The 20602-nt window shown below is 41.9% G+C and overlaps 1 protein-coding gene across 1 annotated transcript in view; it reads right to left on the bottom strand.

Moving 5' to 3' along the window:
* The window catches only part of LOC124798577 (glucosidase 2 subunit beta), a 182106-nt gene that overhangs the window by 65538 nt on the left and 95966 nt on the right, over nt 1-20602 (bottom strand). The window contains exon 6 of the mRNA XM_047262039.1: nt 14332-14496. Coding sequence (XP_047117995.1) covers nt 14332-14496 — 165 coding nt within the window. The remainder of the gene's footprint in view (nt 1-14331; nt 14497-20602) is intronic.

Below are 20602 nucleotides of genomic sequence, written 5' to 3'. Positions count from 1 at the left end.
TCTAAAACAAGGAGCTGCAGGTCATGATCTGATAGTCCATTTAGTACAGGTTTTATGATATGACTTTGTTCCTTTGATTTGTCTATAAGAACGTTATCAATGGCTGTCCTTGAGGATTTAGTGATCCTAGTTGGAAAGTTTACAGTGAGAGTTAGATTGAAAGACAACATTACTAACTGCAGTAAATGTTTACTGGAAGACTGCGTTAGAAAATTTGTATTAAAGTCACCAGCAATCAAAATTTCTTTGTTTCTTCCTGTTAAATAACCCAAAGAGCTTGTTATGGAACTCAACTTCTGTTGCACATGCTTCCAGATGCTGTTCTAAACAGAATTTATTAATGTCAATGTTCCTGAATTTATGGCAGTTTTTAATAAATGTGGCAACTCCTCCTCCATCCATACCTACTCTGCAGAAGTAGGAAGCTAGCTTAAATCCTGAAATGTCTAACGTATCTATACCAGTGGTCACTTGATGTTCAGAGAGGCAGATTATGCCAATTTGGTTAGATGAATTCATTTCATGAATACAAATGAGTAGTTCATCAACTTTATTTCTGAGTCCCGGAATGTTCTGGTGTAATAAAGATAACAGTGAACTGAACATATCAATAAAAGAAGATGCAGGACGAGCACAGCTGAAGCAAGTGCAGAGGGATGAAGTTTGTAGGTAATGATTCCCTCAACATGTGAGCTGGGGAAGATGTACACTGCGAACCACCCCCCCCCCCTCCTTGTAGGAAGAATTTGAAGGCCAAAAAAAAAAAAAGCATTAAATGTGGAATTTGAAATGCTCAAACAGTCTTCATATGGTGAAAGTAAAGCAATCAAGAAATCATTACACAGGTTCACTGAGCATTATTGTTGTGAGGAAATGTACATTTCATGCTGAAATAATAGTACAATGTCTCTGGTACTACTCACATAATATCTTATGAGGCATATTCACAAAGTAAGGACTATTTTCTTATATTTAAATGATGTTGCATTTCTGCTCAAGCTAGAGAGTGTTCTTGATTCACTTTATAGAAAGTACCAGAAATTAGTTATATGTGGTGACTTCAATATTACTTTTGTATATGATGGTGCAAGAAAAAGGATGTTGGTAGATCTTTTAAATCCATATGATCTGAAGCAGATTATGTTTTTTCCAACTAGGGTGCAGGGGAACAATAGCAGAACCATAGGCAATATTTTTATTCATTCTTCATTACTAAATGGCCATTCTGTTAGAAAAAGGGTAAATGGCCTTTCAGATCATGATGCACAAATTTTAACACTAAAAGGCTTTTGTACAAATGTCACATATAATTACAAACTTCATAGCAAAGTTAATCCAACAGCAATAGTGTGTGGCAATGTACTTATAGTGCCAATAACATAGATGACAAATATAATGCTTTCCTTAACACACATCTCATGCTCTTTGAGAGTTGCTTTCCCCATTAGAACATTCTAAAGAGAGTACTAACACTAAAAGACAGCCTGGGTGGCTAACTAGTGGCTTAAGGATATCATGTAGAACAAAGCGGGAATTATATCAAAATGTTAGAAGTAGTCACAAACTATAGTAGCCCATTACAAACAGTACTGTAAGGTGCTTAAAATGTTATTAGGAAGGCAAAAAGAGTGTGGTATGCAAATAGAATAGCTAATTCACACGATAAAATTGAAAAGATATGGTCAGTTGTGAAGGAAGTGTCTGGTCAGTAGTACAAGGTCAACGATATAAAGTCAGTTCATAGTAAAAATATTTCTCTTACTGATAAATCAGATATATGTACAGCACTTAAAAATAATTTTCTGACCATTGATGGCAAATTAAATAAAAATTTAGTTTCTACAAGTAATTGTATAACTCTCTTGGCAAATGCCTTTCCAAGATTGGTGTCCGAAATGCTACTCTGTGGTATAGACAAGGGGAGATTGAGTCAATAATTAAATCACTGAAGACTAAGGACTCTCATGGATATGATGGAGTTCAGAGCAGAATATTAAAGTACTGTGCTGCACATGTTAGCCACGTATTTAGCCACATTTGTAATTTTTCCTTAGGAATGGCCAGTTTCCTGAACGATTGAAGTACTCAGTATTAAAGCTGCTTTACAAAAAGGAAGAAAGGGATAATACAAACAAATTTAGACCTATTTCTATGCCATCAGAGTTTGCTGAAGTTATCAAAAAGGCTGTTTATATAAGAATAATTGATCATTTTATATCACACAAGTTGCTATCAAATGTACAGTTCGGCTTTAGAAGTCGTTAAACAACTGAAAATGCTATATTCTCTTTTTTCTGTGAGGTACTGGATGGGTTAAACAAAAAGTTTCAACCACTAGGCATATTTTTTGATTTAACTAAGGTGTTTGATTGTGTTATCACAAAATATTGCTCCAGAAGTTGGACCATCACGGAATACGGGAGTAGCTCACAACTGGTTCACCTCTTACTTTAGCAAGAGACGACAAAAGCTCATTATTGACAGTTTTGAGAATGGCTGTGATGTGGGGTTTGAGTGGGGTACGGTCAAATGCGGGGTTCCCCAGGGAACAGTGTTGGGGCCACTCCTGTTCCTTATTTATATAAATGATGTGCCCTCTAGTATTACGGGTAACTCTAAAACCCCTGTTCACGAGCCTGGGTATTTTGACATTGGCCTCTAAAATATTTCTGTTTGCTGATGACACTAGCTTGGTAGTAAAGGACGTTGTGTGCAACATTGGGTTGGTTTCAAATAGTGCAATTCATGACATAAGTTCATGGCTTGTAGAAAATGAACTAACACTAAATCACAGTAAGACTCAGTTTTTACAGTTTCTAACACAAAATTGAACAAAACCTGACATTTTAATTTCACGGAATGGACATATGATTAGTAAAACTGAACAGTTCAAATTTGTAGGTGTTCAGATAGAGTAAACTGTCATGGACATCCCGTGTTCAGGATCTTGTTCAAAGACTTAATGCTGCCATTTTTACTATTCAAATGGGTCTGATTTAAGTGATCGTTCAACACGAAAATTAGTCTACTTTGCTTATTTTCATTCCTTTATGTCGTATGGTATTATATTTTGGGGTAACTCTTCCCATTCTAAAAAGATATTTTTGGCTCAGAAATAGGCAGTTCGGGCAATAAGTGGTGAAGTTCACGAACCTCTTGTCAACCCCTGTTCACGAGTCTGGGAATTCTGACATTGGCCTCTCAATATATATATTCCTTACTATCATTTCTTGTTAACAATATTAGCTTATTCCCAAGAATAAGCAACTTTCACTCAGTTAATACTAGGCAGAAATCAAACCTGCATTTGGACCGGACATTCTTAACTCTTGCGCAGAAAGGTGTGCAGTATACTGCTGCATCCATTTTCAATAAGCTACCACAAGAATCAAAAAGTCTTAGCAGTAATCCACACACTTTCAAATTAAAGTTGAAGAGTTTCCTCATAGGTCACTCCCTCTATTCTGTCACACAGTTCCTTGAAAAATTAAGCTGAGTCTTGTATTTTTAATTGTGCTTACTTAAACTTATGGCTTGACTTTTTTTGGGTTCATCAGGGTGTCTACATGGACAAGGAAAAATAATTCTCGGATTTTTCCCGGATTTCCCGGTTGAAAATACACTTTCTCCCGGGTGAAAATACACTTTTTTCCGTTTTAAGTGAAGGGGAAATAACACATTTTGGAAAGCTCTTTGATGTGCAGCAACATATACACTGCATAGTTCCGTGTTACGAAGGTATAAATTCGAATTCCACCAAACACCGCATGTTACTTTCCGAAGCATTAAAATCGAGATTGTGACGTGCTTTTGTAAGTCAGTCACAGCCCATGTCACCTGATCTCGCCAGCTGATGACAGCATTTGACACGTGATGTAGTCAGCCAATAGCAAGATCATTCTTAAGTAGTGCGAACACACAAATAAGAAAAGTTAATGGCTTAAATTAATGTACAATTGTTGCTACAAGAAAAGCAAAGCTATCACATATAATATTGGTCTCTAAGATTAATAAGCTGCAAGAGAAGCTAAGCTTCCACATACATTGTTGATCTTTTTTGCGCGTCATACATCACATAAATGTGCCAGTAAATTTTTTTAATAACGACGTAAATGTCTGATCTTCTGGGCTCGAAATTTTTCATATGGTCGTCCCCAAAGAGCTGATTTTTAAATGAGAGTCAAACGCTCTGTGGTTTAAGAAAATCGTCGTACACTCTCTCACATACTTTATCTTACATAAAAGGAAATTTACTTTGAAAGTAACGATTTTCAAAGCAATATTCACAATATTTTTCCGTGACCTATTTGAAAGGCACGTTTCAGCAGTTGCCAGAGAGCACCAGATAACAGGCGTCACTGCACTTGCGCAGCTACGATGACGCAGGAAGCCCGCATGTTTGTCCATGTGAAACATTAAAAGATCTTGCATTAAAACGAATCTAATGTAAAAAAAACTGTCACGTCACGCTCATTGGAGGCAATTTGTTGTTAAGAAGCACTGCACAGTCTTCCTGAAGCCTTTGACACAGTTTGCTGTTGGCAGACGCTTGTATGAGCACTGTGCTTTGCTGTTGTATATGGCGCATTTTCTTTGCGACTTAAGTTTTATTTTCGTTTTTTTTGTCTCGTTCATGTTTTGTTGCTGCAGTATTATTCTGCAGAAGCAGAATACAGTAAATTTTTTTGTTAGAGTATTTGTTCTTACCAGTCAAAATAACAAAAATCTAACTGAAAACTAAAACAATGAAAAATTCCTGGAACTCAAAAAGATTTCTGAGTTTTTCCCGGTTTTCTCCAGGATGAAAAAATTCCCGGGTTTTTCCCGGATCTCCCGGTTGCCCCGGGTCGTAGACACCCTGGTTCATAAACATTTATTTTTATCTGTTAGTCCTTTATTTTTATCTGTTATTTTATTTTTATCTGTTATTCCTTTTAAGTTGTGACTTCATGTACTGACACGTTCCATGACCTTTGAGATTTGCCCCTCAATTTGGTCCTACAGAACTTGACGTGTAAATAAATAAAGAAAGAAATAAATACATACATAAAAGAGCAGAGACACGTCTACTGATTGCTTATGCAGCCATAAAAGTTATCGTTTTGATTCAGTAGTTTGAATGTAGATGAAAGTGAACAACAATGGCTTTGAAAGCCGTGTGCAGTACCCAGGTCAGCGTATTTGTTCAACAAGTGGACCAAAAACTGAGTTTTCATTCATAATTCATCACTGGTGCTCTGGCAATTTCCTCCTGTTTAACACATTGCTCTCTACACAACTCTTACACAAAACCTCAGGTATTGCAAATTGTATGCAATAGAGGTACCAAATATAGTTAGCGGGCAAAACAAAAAGCAAAGAATGTCAAGCAGATGAGCATTTTTAAACCCCTGTCGACAAGATGGGGAGGATTTTTTTCCCACTTTCTCACAGGTGAAGAGATGAAACATCCTATGTCAATGTGGAATCAAAATAAGAGCTGGCAATGAGAGTGAGTGAGTGAGTGAGAGAGAGAGAGAGAGAGAGAGAGAGAGAGAGAGAGTAACCTCCTTACTTGTCAAACTATGATGGCTACCACGGAAGCTTTCAACTACTCATTCTACAGTCATCACGCACGACTCGTCACTGAAAACACTGGCTTGGCTGACAATGGCTTGAAGGGTGACAAGAAACTCAAGACCGTTGTTGTCAACTGATTCAGTTCCCAGGCAGGACTTCAACGTAGATGGGTTAAAGAAGCTAGTGCAATATTACGAAAAATGCAAAAAATGGTTCAAATGGCTCTGAGCACTATGGGACTTAACATCCGAGGTCATCAGTCCCCCTTGAACTTAGAAATACTTAAACCTAACTAACCTAAAGACATCACACACATCCACACCTGCCGGCACGAAAAATACATAGAAAAGCAAACAGTGATCATATGGAAAAGCAAAGTAGGTTTGTAGGAAACTAAATCCACCAACAAAAGTTTTTTCTCCTGTGCATATATCCTGCAAGCATACAGCAACTGCAACAAAATAAATAAAGACTATTACAATTCAAGAGAGTTAAACCTTTCAAGCTACTACAGGAGTGATTTATTATTCTGCAACGAAATACGCTTTAAGGAAGTGGCTGAAAGACGTTTACATGTGGTTACAATTGATAAAAATCACAACAGCTGAGTATTACTATCAGCAAACCAGTTGGTTGGTTGGTTTAAAAGAGGAGGGGGGGGGGGGGGGGACAAAACTGCGAGGTCATTGGTCCCTTGTTCCTGGTAAAACAATTACACAAAGGAAAGAAGAAAAGAAAGGAGACGTACAGCACAATGACAGGAGAAAGGAAGAACCAGAAGAACGACAAAAGGACAACCAACACTACTATGGACAAAGCAGGAAAAGAAAACCACAGAGAGAAGCAAGAAACATGTAGAAAGGGTAAAAACAGGAGAGCAGACGAGCGTGGCTGGCCGACCACAAGAATAAAAAGGAAAAGCCAGACACTCTGTGACACATTTAAAAAATCCACCCTAAAAGCATTAGAGTGGAGAACACAAAGGGACAAAGGACATGTGCTAAAACTTACATAGAATGATGAAACCCACGGTCACGTATAAAATGTAAAACTAAATTAGCCGATGAGGCGTTGTCAGCTAAAATTCATGGCAACGAGTGCGGTAACTGAAGAGTCCATCGCAGCGCAGCCAAAGAAGGACAATTCGCCAAGATAGGGGCCACTGTCAGATAGGGGCCACTATCAGCCGGGTGCCGGACTGACACTGAGTTGGGTCATCATGGCGCAGGAGATAGCTGTGGTTCACCCAAGGGAGGCAAATGTGGAGTGGGCAGAGAACCACAGAGTCCCTGCGAGAGACCCGCACGGAGGACTGCCACACATTCATAGTCTCCTTAATCGTATGCAGTTTGTTGTGTGTGCTGAGGTTATGCCATTTCATCACCCAAAGCCGCAAAACCTTGCAGCGTAGTACTGAATGCAGGTCAGCTGCACAGAAGCTGATCTCCATAAGCTGTTTCCGCATAGCCTGTGTGGCCAGCCTGTCGGCAAGTTCGTTGCCTGGGATTCTGACATGACCTGGGGTCCAGACAAATGTCACAGAACGACTGGACTGTTCCACACCATAGATGGACTCCTGGATGGTCGCTACCAAAGGATGACAAGGCTTGCACTGGTCGATAGCTTGTAGACTGCTCAAGGAGTCAGTCGAGTCCCCATGGCATGAACAGATGTGCTCAGGAGCACGAGATATACCGTATTTACTCGAATCTAAGCCGCACTCGAATCTAAGCCGCAGCTGAAAAATGAAACTTGAAATCAAGGAAAAAAAAATTTCCCGAATCTAAGCTGCACCTGAATTTTGAGACTCGAAATTCAAGGGCAGAGAGAAGTTTTAGGCCGCACCTCCAAATCGAAACAAAGTTGGTCCATTGTAATATGAGACACAATTTAGGTCGAATGAACGACGATACAGCTACAGTAGTTTGGTCCGAGTTGTAAGCTTAGCAGTTAAGCTTTACCAGGTAGCCATTGCTATGCGTCAGGCACTCCGTCCGCATTTATACAGGTACCCTTCCTTTTTCACGCACTTCGTCTGGTTTGAATTGATTGCTTATTTTTCTTTGATCTGATAAGTGCCGTTCTCTTTGTTATAGGTGTTTACGTCACTCTAAGCTGAAAATGCATTACTGTACTGTGTCCTGCATTGTTTGTCGCATTCTGATAATGAGTGTTTACGGCCTATCGCCGCTCGCGGCATGGCTTGCTTTTGTGTGTGCGCTACCGCCGCAAGAGAGAGAGAGATAGAGAGAGAGAGATAGAGAGAGAGAGAGAGAGAGAGAGAGAGAGAAGAATCGTCACATTAGCGAAACAATAGCAAGAGACTGCTATTTGTTGTTAGTTACACTGCTGCTTTCTATTATAATGATCAACAAGAACCAAATAATAGACTGCGTATGACAGATGGTGTTCTGAACGAGAGTTTAGCGAAAATTTTTCTCCGTTTGAAAATCTTTGCAGACGCCTCTTTAGTACATTACATTCTGCATAGAAATTAGAGTCATCTTAGATTTAAAAATCTAGTCAAGTGCCGTGCTTCATTTCTGACTGTATCACTATTAGGCATAAGAATAATACGAATATAAACATGACATGGTATGTATATTCTTCCGCATTTGCTGTTGTCTCACACTAGTTTCGTAGTTTATTAGGCACACAGGCTTTAAATGACATAGCAGCAAACACGAAAGAATACATGGCAAAATGTTTATATTCGTATTAATCTTATGGTGAAGAGAATACTGCATGTGATTCACAATTCATAAAAGTTCCTATTAGCAACCATCTCTTCTCACAGGTAGGAAAAAATTCAGAACGTAGAGTTGGCCATATTGACAAACATCCCAGTCTTGCCAGTCGGATTTTCGTAGCCCATTGAAATGCTGTTACATTCGAAGATGAACAATACAGAATTTGTATTTACTTCGTTGGATAATGTATGAAAATGCAGTGGTCGAAACTCGGGGCGGAGAAAAAAGCTCGTCTTCCACCGTTTTTTAATTTATTTACTGACGCAGAGGTTTTGGCGCCAGTATTTATCTTTGTGCTAGCAAAGCATGCCTGTGTAGCGCTACATATATTCGACGGCAGAAGTTAGTTGTGGCGGCACCTACCAACATTTTTCAGAACTTCTGCTTACTTTGCACTCGATTCTAAGCCGCAGGCGGTTTTTTGGATTACAAAAACCGGAAAAAAAGTGCGGGTTCGATTCGAGTAAATACCGTAGCCACCAGCTCAGCAGAGAAAACACTGCAGCCATCAGGCAAGCAATGCTGTTCAGTATGTCCTCCATGGACATACATGAAGCTGACGTGACCATCAGCCATCGAGCCGTCGGTGTAAACCACTTCATGGCCATGGTGCAGGTCAAGAATCGAGAGGGAGTGGCAGCGGAGAGCTGAGGGGTTAACTGAGTCCTCAGGGCCAAGTGAAAGGTCCAGGCGAAGCCGTGGCCTAGGTATACACCAAGGAGGTGTACGTGAATGGACCCCAAGAATAGGTGGTAAAGGCAAGGACTCTAGTTCAGAAAGAAGGGATTAGACACGAAGTGCAATTGGAAGCCCTGACCTAGGCCGTCGATGTGGGAGATGAACTGCCGTGGGTGGGAAAAGAAGACAGTGATTCGGATGTGCAGGATAACTACGAATGTGCGCAACATAACTGGTCAGCAGTTGTGCTCACCTAACCTCCACCAGGACACTGGTCACCGGACTCATCCTAAAAGCTCCTGTCGCTAGGCGAATGCCACAGTGGTGCACTGGGTCGAGTAATCGCAACACTGAGGGCGCCGCCAAACCATAAACCAGGCTCCCATAGTCAAGGCAGGATTGAACAAGGGCTCTGTAGAGATGCAGCAGCGTAGAGCAATCTGCACCCCAGTTGGTGTTGCTCAGGCAGCAGAGGGCTTTGGGTTGTTGCCAGCACTTCTGCTTAAGCTGATGAAGGTCAGTCCTAAGAATTGATATGTCTCCACTACAATGACTGGATCATCATTTAGGTAAAGTTCCGGTTCCGGATGAACGGTAGGACACCAACAGAAGTGCATAAGACATGACTTTGCAGCCAAAAACTGGAAACCGTGGGCTAGAGCCCACGGCTGTGCCTTGTGGATGGCTCCCTGTAGGTGCCACTCAGCAACACCAGTACTGGTGAAGCAGTACAAAATGCAGAAGTCGTCTGCAAACAGAGAAGGTGAGATGGATGGCCCTACAGCTGCTGCTAGACCATTAATGGCCACTAAAAATAGAGAGACACTCAATACAGAGCCCTGCGGGACCCCGTTCTGCGTGATATCGGCGGGAAATATGGGAGGCACCAACTTGGGCACAGGAAATTTTGAATAAAAATCGGGAGCGGGCCTCAGAGACCTCATTCGTATAATGTGGCAAGGATATGATGTCGTCAGGTCGTGTCATACGCTTTTCGTAAACCAAACAAGACAGAAACCAGGTGATGGTGTCTGGAAAAGTCTGTTCAGATGGCAGACATGAGGGACACATGATTATCAGTGATAGAGCGACCCTGGCAAAAGCCATCCTGACATATAGCTAGTAGACCACATGACTCCAGGACCCACCCCAACCGCCGACACACCATACATTACGGCAGCTTACAAAAAAATGTTGGTGAGGCTGATGGGCCGATAGCTATCCACATTAAGTGAGTTTTTACTGGGTTTGAGCGCCAGAATGATGGTGCTCTCCCGCCATTGCGATGGAAAAATGCCATTGCACCAGATCCGGTTGAAGATTACAAGGAGATGTCGCTTGACATCACATGAGAGATGTTTAATCATCTGACTGTGGATCCGATCTGGTCCAGGACCTGTGTCGGGGCAATGGGCAAGGGCACTGAGGAGCTTCCACTCTGTAAAGGGAGCGTTATAGGATTCACTGTGGCATGTAGTGAACAAGAGGACTTTCCCTTCCAGCCGCCACTTGAGAGTGCAAAAAGCTGGAGGCTAATTCTCCAATGCAGAGGCTTGAGCATAGTGCACAGCAAAGTGCTCAGCAATCGCGTTTGCATCAGTAGATAACATGACATTTATGTTAACACTGGGAACATCTGTTGGGGTATGGTACCCGAAAACACGTTTGATCTCTACCCAGACTTGGGTAGGTGACGCACGGCATACAATGGTCAAGACATATTTCTCCCAACACTCCTGCTTTCGTTGTTTGACAAGTTGGCGAACACGGGCACGGAACCATTTAAAGGCTACGAGGTGCTCCAGGGAAGGGTGCCACTTATGCTGCTGTAGAGCTCACTCACACTCCTTAACTGCTCCAGTGACTTCCGGCGACCACCAAGGAACTGTTTTTCGCCGGGGGCACCCTAAACAGCAAGGGAGAGTGTTTTCTGCCACAGAAACAATAGTTGTAGTCACCTGCTCAATCATCATATCGATGTTACTGTGTGGGGAAGATTCAACAGTGACAGCAGAGGTAAAAGTTCCCCAGTCTGGTTTAAAGCCCATCTAGGCAGGCATCCACGGACCTGACACTGGGGCAGTGACAGGAAGATGGGGAAGTGGCCACTACCACACAGGTCGTCATGTGCTCTCCAGTGAATAGATGTGAGACGTCATGGCCTGCAAATTGATAAATCAATGGCTGAGTAACTACCATGAGCCACACTGAAATGTGTGGCAGTCCCAGTATTTAAGAGACAAAGGTCAAACTAAGACAGTTAATTTATAAGATGTCTGCCTCAGCCAGTAAGCACGGGGCCACCCCACAAGGGGGTTATGAGCGTTAAAATCTCCCAAAAGTACGAAAGGTTTAGGGAGTTGATCAATCAGTGCAGGTAATACATTCAGGGATACTGCACCATCTGGAGGAAGATATACATTGCAGACAGTTATTTCCTGTGGCATCCTTATTCTGACAGCCACAGCTTCAAGAGGAGTTTGAAGGGGCACAGTTTCACTACAGACTGAGTTTAGGATATAAACACAAACTCCACCTGACACACAATTATAGTCACTATGGTTCCTGTACTATCCCTTATAGTCACAGAGGGCAGGGGTCCACATAGATGGGAACCAGGTTTCCTGGAGGGCAATGCAGAAAGCAGGTGTAAAGCTTAACAGTTGCCATAGCTCAGACAGGCAGCGGAAAAAACCGCCGCAATTCCACTGGACGATGTCATTGTGAGACTGGGAAGGCATGGCACATTTAATGAGGCAGTTTACGCCTCAGTGTCATCTGCTGCCACTGACTTTTTGCATCAGCAGTCTATCTATATCCATTGTGTTTGAGCAACCGGCGAGATATACGTCCTCAGCGGACGCCAGAATCTTTACCTCATCCGCAGACGCAGAGCTTGTAGGAAGTGGTGTTGTGGGTGCCAATGCAATTCCCTTGGTATTGGGGACCTTCTTTTTTGATTTCTCCTGCTTCTCCTTTGGTTTCCTGGCTGGGAAGACTTAACTGATTCAGTCTCCGAGACTAAGGATGAGCATAAAGCCCTATGACCAGCTGCTTTTGGGCTCTTCAACCACTGGCAGGTGTCATCTTTCCCACTAGCAAAAACCTGGGAAGGGAGTGACCTGAGGGACCTCTTCCTAGCGAGAGGAGCCGAAGAAGAGTTACGCTTCTCCGGCTGAGAAGTGTGGACTGATATCCCTGATGGTTGAGGGGGTGTTGCTCCTTAAGTAGGTGGTGCAAGAGTAACAGAGAGGGAAGTACCCCTGCCCCCCCCCCCCCCCCCATCAAGGGAATCAAGGGAGCAGGTGTAGTCTTCTGCTTCTGAGAGGTGACAGGAATGCATGGAACTGATGGGGCGACTACTATTCTCGTAGGGCGGTGTAAGAGGAGGTCATAGCCAAAGGATGTAGGTGCTCAAATTTCCTCTTAGTCTCAGTGTAGGTCAGTCAGTCCAGGGTCTTCTATTCCACGAGTTTCCTCTTTTTCCGTAAAATCCTACAGTCTGGCAAGCAAGGTGAATGATGCTCTCTGCAGTTGACACAGATGGGAGGTGGGGCACATGGAGTATTGGGATGTGATGGACGTCCACAATCTTGACATGTGATGCTGGAAGTACAGCGAGAAAACAAATGGCCAAACTTCCAGCACTCTAAGCATCGCATTGGGGGAGGGATATATGGCTTGACATCACAGCGGTAGACCATCACCTGGACCTTCTTGGGCACTTGGTGACAACCTAATTATCCCTCAGACCCTGACGGATGTGCTGGATGAAACGAATACCTCGGCGCTCTAAATTGGCACGCCACTCATTGTCAGACTGCAAAAGAAGGTCCCTGTGGAATATGATACTCTGGACCATATTTAAGCTCTTATGGGGTGTGATGGTAACAGAAACATCCCCCAACTTGTCACAAGCGAGTAATGCCCGTGACAGGGCAGAGGATGCTGTTTTTATCAAGAGTAACCCAGAGCACATTTTGGATAAGCCCTCCATCTCCCCAAACTTGTCTTCCAAATGCTCCACAAAAAACTGAGGTTTCATGGACATGAAAGATTCCCTATCAATTCTTGTAGGGCGAATAAGCTTCACTGCCATCCTTACCCTGGCATTCCCCCACTGTGTGGCCAGGGAGGGGAATGATTTGGGGTCAGATTTCTTCGCATCGAAGTTAGACTTTTCCTGCTTTGAGACTGCTGGCGGTGGACCACCAGCAAGAGATGACGTACTACGCTTCATGGCATGTCGTCCGCCCTGATGCCATCCACTTCGACCAGGGGTTCTCCCCACGGGCGCCACCCAGCCTCAGCAAGGGCCACCTAGCAGGATGGCCATTGCCGGGGTCCAAATGTTCCAGGGAGATGGGCATCTGCTCCATGGCATACATGGGAAGTTAACGGTGCATACATCAGCAGAGCAATCCCTGTGTTGTCAGGGGGCTACAACCAACAGGGTACATGGCGGCCCCACCACAACGGACTGGCTACCGTGCTGGACATGAGGTGCAAAGAATTCCATAGTCATCGTCAGTGCAAAAAGCGAAACTGCATTGTGCATGGTGGCAAATGCACCCAGGAAGGTGTCCTCACCCAAGAGATGGAGAATGAGCAGGGCTGCAATGTGATGACAAGAAAGTGGGCTAAAAATCTCAATGCGTAAAGGTGCCCTTCCCCAACTGGCTTGCTCTTCAGGAAAATTTAGAAAGATGGAGGTCAAACCTGACAGAAGACCATCATGTAAAAGCCGAAACATGTGAGACTCATTTTAGTCGCCTCTTACGACACGCAGGAATACCTCGGGCCTATTCTACCTCCCTCCCCCCTCCCTGTACCCATAGTGGGTGCAAACCAGTCTACTCTTCTCAGGCTGTCCACAAGAAAGGTCTATTCATCACCAGGCAAATACAATGATAAGTTTGACACTATTACATTCCTAAAATCCAAGAAAAGTAAAAATGAATGTGATTGTTTGTAATTTATGAAAATCTGTATTTCTTCTCCAGAAGCCATCATACAGTTTGTGGCGAAGGGTATGTTGTTATTTTCTCATTTCTATTGTATTCACAGATGGTTCATGGGAAGAATTCTGTAAGCACTCCTCCAAATAGGACCAAAGTTCTCTAGTATAATGGCAAGAGTCATTAAGCAACAAGTGTGTGGGAGGAAGTAACACTGACTCATCTTGAAACATCAACACTTGGAACTTTTACTCCAACTTTTTCATGATGATTTACGTTTCCATAGTATCTCCAACTGAAGCTACTGAAGAAAATATTATAAATAGCAACAATAAATCATTTCAGACATATAATAATGTACAAAGAATTTTGCTGTATTTGCCTACCTGTGATAAAGTTTCTATTTCTTCATGTGTGTCAGATGAATCTGGTGATTCTGCTGTTGGTGGCTTGAACATACCGCTGTTCATTAGCAACAATGGTCTCATTCTAGGCCAACCAGTTGCAAGGAACTCATCCCAATCCATTTCTTGCTGGGTGTCAAAGAACAACTAAAACAAATGATTTTAATAAAGTAAAGGTTTTAAAATATTATTGCTTTTAAATGTATTACAATTCTGACAAATTTATTATTTACAACATCTGTATGTAGGTGCATAGCTATTCTAATTCTGTATATTCCTTAAATTTCTTGTTTAACTAATTTCTTCTTTTGGCATTGTAGTTTATCAACATCTTGTGTTTCAAGAACACATTTCCCACACCAGTTAACCACTACCAACATCTTCTCAAACTTTTTTTTTTTTTTTCATTTTTTTCATGCAGATATGATAACTACATTTACGTCTATACTCAGCAAACCACTATGATGCCCACGGCAGAGGGTATGTCTCATTGTAGCGATTATTAGGGTTTCTTCCCGTTCCATTTATGTATTAAGTGCTGGAAGAATGATTGCTTAAACGCCTCTTCATGTGCTGTAATTAATCTCACCCTATTATCATGATCCCTATGTGAGTGATAAGTAGATGGTGGTTGTATATTCGTAGGATCATTATTTAAAGCCGGTTCTTGAAACTTTTTAAGTAGGCCTTCTTAGGATAGTTTATCTTCAAGAGTCTGCCAGTTCAGTTTCTTCAACATCTCTGAGACACCCTTCCAAGGCTCAAACAAACCTATAACCATTCACACTTCTCTTCTCTGTATACATTCAGTCTCCACTGTTCGTCCTATCTGGTACAGGTTCCTCACACTGTAACAATGTATCAGAATGGGTCATACAAGTGATTTGTAAGCAATCTGCTTTGTTGACTGATTGCATTTATCCAATAAACTGGAGTCTACCTCTGGCTTTAGCCACAACTGAGCCTATGTGTTCATTCCATTTCATATCCCTACAAAGTGTTACACCCAGGTATCTGTATTAGCTGGCCAATTCCAGCTGCGACTCATTGATATTATAATCATTGAATATTATGTTTTTTCATTTTGCGAAGAGCTCAGTTTTACATTTCTGAACATTTAAAGGAAGATGCCAATCTTCACGCCACTTTGAAATCTTATAAACACGTGATTGAATATATGTGGTGCTTCTTTGAGATAGTACTTCCCTACACATAACTGTAATCTGAAAAACGTTGCTATCAACATTATCTGACATTATCTGCAAGATCATTAATATACATGAACAGTAAGCGTATCAACACACTTCCCTGTGGTACACCTGAAGATACTTATACATCTGACAATGACTCTCCATCCAAGATAACATGTTGGATCCTCCCTACCAAAAAGTCCTCAATCCAGTTACACATCTCACCTGATACCTCATATGATCATACTTATGACAATAAGTGTAGGTGTGGTACTGAGTCAAATTATTTTCGGCAATCAACACATACTCCATCTACCTGAAAGCCTTGATCCAAAGCTTTCAGTATGTCATGTGAGAAAAGTGCGAGTTGGGTTTCACGTGATCAATGTTTTCAGAATCCAATGTAACTGGCCTTGAGGAGGTCATTCTGTTCAAGATACCCCATTGTGTTTGAACTCATAATATTTCTAAGATTCTACAGCAAAGCAATGTCAAGGATCCCGAATGAGATTTTCACTCTGCAGCGTCAAGGATATTGGACAGTAGTTTTGGGGATCACTTGTACTACCCTTCTTGTAGACGAGTGTTACCTGTGCTTTTTTCCAAGAACTGAGCATAGTTTTTTGATCACGGGATCTATGATAGACAATAGTTAGAAGAGGGACTAACTCAGCCTTATATTCAGCAGAGAATCTGATAGGAATTCCATCAGCCCCTGGAGCTTTGTTCAATTTTAATTATTTCATCTGTTTCTCAACACCGGTGACACCAATACTTATTTCACTCATCTTTTCATTGGTAAGAGGATTAAATTGTGGCAATTCTCCTGGTTTTTCCTTTGTAAAGGAACATTTGAAAACTGAGTTACACACTTCAGCTTTTGCTTTGCTACCCTCCCTTTCAGTTCCTGTCTTATTCACTACGGACTGGACAGTAACTATTGATGCCACTAACAACCTTTATATATGACCAGAATTTCTTTGGGTTTTCTGAAAGATCATTTGACAATATTCTGCTTTGGTAGTAATTGAAAGCTTCAGGCATTGCTCACTTTAGAGCCAAACACCTTTTATTCAGCATCTCCCTATCTATAACCCTATTCTTTGTTTCACACCTATTATGCAGTAGTTTCCATTTCTTTAGAAGTTTATTTAAAGTGACTGTGACCCATGTAGGGTGCCACCAATTATAAACTGTTCTACTGGGTACATATCTACCTAGTGCATGGTCAATTATCCTTTTAAATTTGACTCATAGTTCCTCTACATGCACCAGTCCTGTGCTGAAAGTTTCGAGTTCCCCATTCAGATGTGACACTACTGCTTCTTTATGATACAGTAAGATGACTAATAGTCTGCCGTAACAATGAAAATATGTATGAACTGAACACCTAGAATTTTTGAATCTATTCAAATTACTATCATCGATTACATAGCTATGATGGTAGTTTCAGGGTAGTGCAAATTCCATCCTACAATAATCACTGCCTTTCTTCTGGATAAGGATGTTACTAAATTTGAATCATCAGCAAGATGTACAACAAACTGTTTGTCAGACTGTTTATTTGGATGAAATTCTTTACACTTTACAGAATGTGACATCCATCTGATTGAGTACTGGACTAGTTTTCTGTTTCAGACTAAGATACAACACACACATTAAGTAACATGATAATTAACAGAACTCCAACAGACAAAATACACAGACAACTCTCAAGTATGGAGAGTACAAGTCCAGAGAGTCCAGTGTGACAACACTCTTTTAAAACAGCAATTGTAAAATTTAATAATGGTCATGCTGGCCTCTACTCTAACCTTACTGGAAAAAAAAAGTACACCGTGAAAATTGGGACTTTTCAACAATATAGGAAAAGACAGACTGCTACTTACTGTAAAGAAGACACGTAAAGTTGCAGACAGGCACAATTAGAAGACACTTACATAAAGCTTTCGGCCACAGCTTGAACAGTAAAATAGAGACACTCATTATTGGCATACTGGCCTGAGATGCTGGAGTTGGCGGTCATGTGTGTGTGAGGTGTGCTTATTTTTGTGTGTGTGTGTGTGTGTGTGTGTGTTTTACTGATTTAAGTGTCTTCTTTATGGTAAGTAGCAATCTATCTTTCCCTAAATTGTTGATATTCCTACCTAGAGTTTGCATTGTTTGAAATTGGACTTTTGTTACTTATGCTGCTTTCAGGCAGGAGATGAGTTGGTTGCTGTTTGTAAATATCTAAAGATCGGTCTGATTGCTGTCAAGTAATTGGAAGCAGCTCCTAATAGGTTTATTGGGTGAACTGCCACAAGTAACAGAGGTATCTCAAGTACTATGCTCTCCAACAGATGCTGTCTTCTTTGCAGGAAGCACAGAATCCACCGTCACATGTCCAGTTGACTGATAGTGCCATGTCAGTTGAAGTTCTAGGGGCCCTGTACAGCGGAGGCACGGACCTGGGAGAACTATGGGTGTTACACACATCCTCCCCAGAACCAACTAGTTTGGAGTGCTGTCTTCAATGGACGCTGAAACTGAAACTAACAAGTTTTTGAGACGGATTTCACCTGTTGGAAAAAATGCTGTGTCCCATGTCATGGGGAACCAAACCCAAAAGGATGGATGTCTGTTAATCACCAACAGTTGACAAGTATGGCGAACAGTGGTACCACTTAGGGGCATGACAGCAAGAGACGGAAGGATCAACTTGTGCACTCTGTTTACATTCAGCATGTTGAAGAGGTTGGACTGACAACCAATGAGGCATCAAGCTGCAACTAACTGCAGGTTGGGGTGAATGTTGGAATGAATGATGCCTTTGTCTGAGATCCACGGTCATGCTCTGATTATTCCAAACTGCCAGAAAGGGCTTCGAAGACCAGCCTTGCTCATGGAATTTCTGCACATTCACAATTTGCAGCATTGTCCCCATAACTGACAGGGGTTCATCGGGGTTCTGTGACAAACTGAGCTGTGACTTCCTTGACTTGAGTCACTGGGCTGAAAATTGCAGGGTCCACCAAAATGGGTCAGGTATACACTACCCATCAGCAGCTACTATCTAAGGGTGTGTGTGTGGGGGGGGAGGGGGCGGGGCGAACAAGGATTGTTTAAAAAGAGAAAAGGGCAGATAATATAGTTGCAGGGCACCCAAAAGTATTAGTGTCAAGTGCAAGGTAATGGTCCTCATAGATGAAGCAGAAAAAAATCCTGGTGATCAACACCCAAAGCATTAACTAAACAGTTCCAGAGTTTGATGATGATGATTCATGTTTTAGGGACACTAAACAGCGATTTCATCAGTGCTCTCTATTAAAAAATGACAAATTTTAAAACCAAATTGCATCTTCACACAAATACTGAAAATACACCCACGACATTGAGAGATTCATAAAGGACCAACTACAACAGAATGACAAAACAAAGTAGAATAACTATACAAAATCAAGGATAGGATAACAATATAGACATAGTTACATTTAAAAAGGAGGCAAATGACTATGGCTGGGTGACTAATAAGAAATATTTGGTGACCAAACCACTCCGCAACACATTAAAATCTTACACCCAACATTCTGTGAATAAGTCCTGGCCTCCCACAAAATCTTAAAACACAAATCACAGTTGCCTCATTATCAGCTGAAATAGAGGGCAGATACTGTGGGAGACCCAGATCTGCACTCATGTCATCATATAAAACACATTCAATTAAAACACATAATATCAACAGCTGTATTTCCACACCTGTGACACACTGGGGGCTCCTCGCGACTTAGACAAAGTCATGTGTCAATGGGCAATGTTCCTCTGTTAAGACTTGTAAGGACGACTACTTTGGCACATCATTGTTGGAATGCGGTAAGACAATGTCACACTGAATGCAGCTCATTATTATTCACTTCCATCCACTGAGCCTCCCACCAACAATGGAGATGGATGCTGGCGATTAGGAAAAGAAAAAGCCACATATGTTTGGTGTACCATGAGGAGAATATGTTGAACACAAGCCTTGGACACAAGCTAGCAACTGGACTCATGCAACACATCCTTGTTGACAGCCTAATGCCCCTGCAGTAAATCACATTGAGCATTTTGAGGTACAAAGGGCTTGCTGATCCATCAACTGGCATCCGTGTTGCATGAAGGCTTTATAGCGTTTGAGCAGACAGGTAATGTTGGCCCCTCAAAACCTGACTGATGCATTTAAAGACAGTTAAAGTCTTGAGGCATCCCATTATTATTGTTTGTTTTCTCATAGGGCACAAAAAAACAACTAGGGTCATACACGTCCATGTCAGAATTGTAGAACACGAAGACATGGAGAGGAGTTAAGAGCAACTACAAGCTAATCTCAATGGACAGAAGAGAAGACAGCTAAAAACACGGATGTGGAGACATGTCTATAAAATATGCCATAGAGAAATGGATGTCCTGAGCTAAAAATTAAATGTCCCTCACCATACTGCCATGATGGATAAAAAGTAAAATGTGGTAAACAGTCGCACATTGTTCACAAAAATGGCTGATAACTCAGACGGCAAACAAACAAGAACATAAATGGTTAAAAATAGGGCATTCTGTCAGGAAATGGCGGACCATCAGAGGTTGAATGCAATGAGCACAAAATGGTGGGGGAGTGGCACTTAACAAATGGCTAAAAAGACAGTGCACAAAATGCAACCTAGCTATATTGATCTCCTCATGGTGAGAGAGCTGAGAGGAACTTGTCTGAGCTGCTGGGAGAGGCTTAATTAACTGGCGATTGTTTAGACAAAGGGAGGACCAGTAGAGATGCCAAAGTTACACCATATGCTGACAGATGGCAACACAGAGATCATCAGAGGGAATGTAAGAACTAGGGCGCTGAGGTATGAGGATTGCAGCCTTGGCAGCAGTGTCAGCAGCCTCATTTCCTGTCAGACCGACATGCCCAGGAATCCACATAAACATCACAGTGGCTCCATCAAGAGAGGTCAGGTTACAGCTTTCCTAGACCCATTGCACTAAGGAATGGACTGTGTACAGCACACAGAGGCTTTAAAAGGCAATGAGAGAGTCAGAGAAGATGA

The sequence above is a fragment of the Schistocerca piceifrons genome, chromosome 5 (assembly GCF_021461385.2).
Source record: "Schistocerca piceifrons isolate TAMUIC-IGC-003096 chromosome 5, iqSchPice1.1, whole genome shotgun sequence".
Lineage (NCBI taxonomy): Eukaryota > Metazoa > Arthropoda > Insecta > Orthoptera > Acrididae > Schistocerca > Schistocerca piceifrons.
Note: the sequence above shows the minus strand (reverse complement) of the source record. Positions and strands in the feature narration are given on the sequence as shown.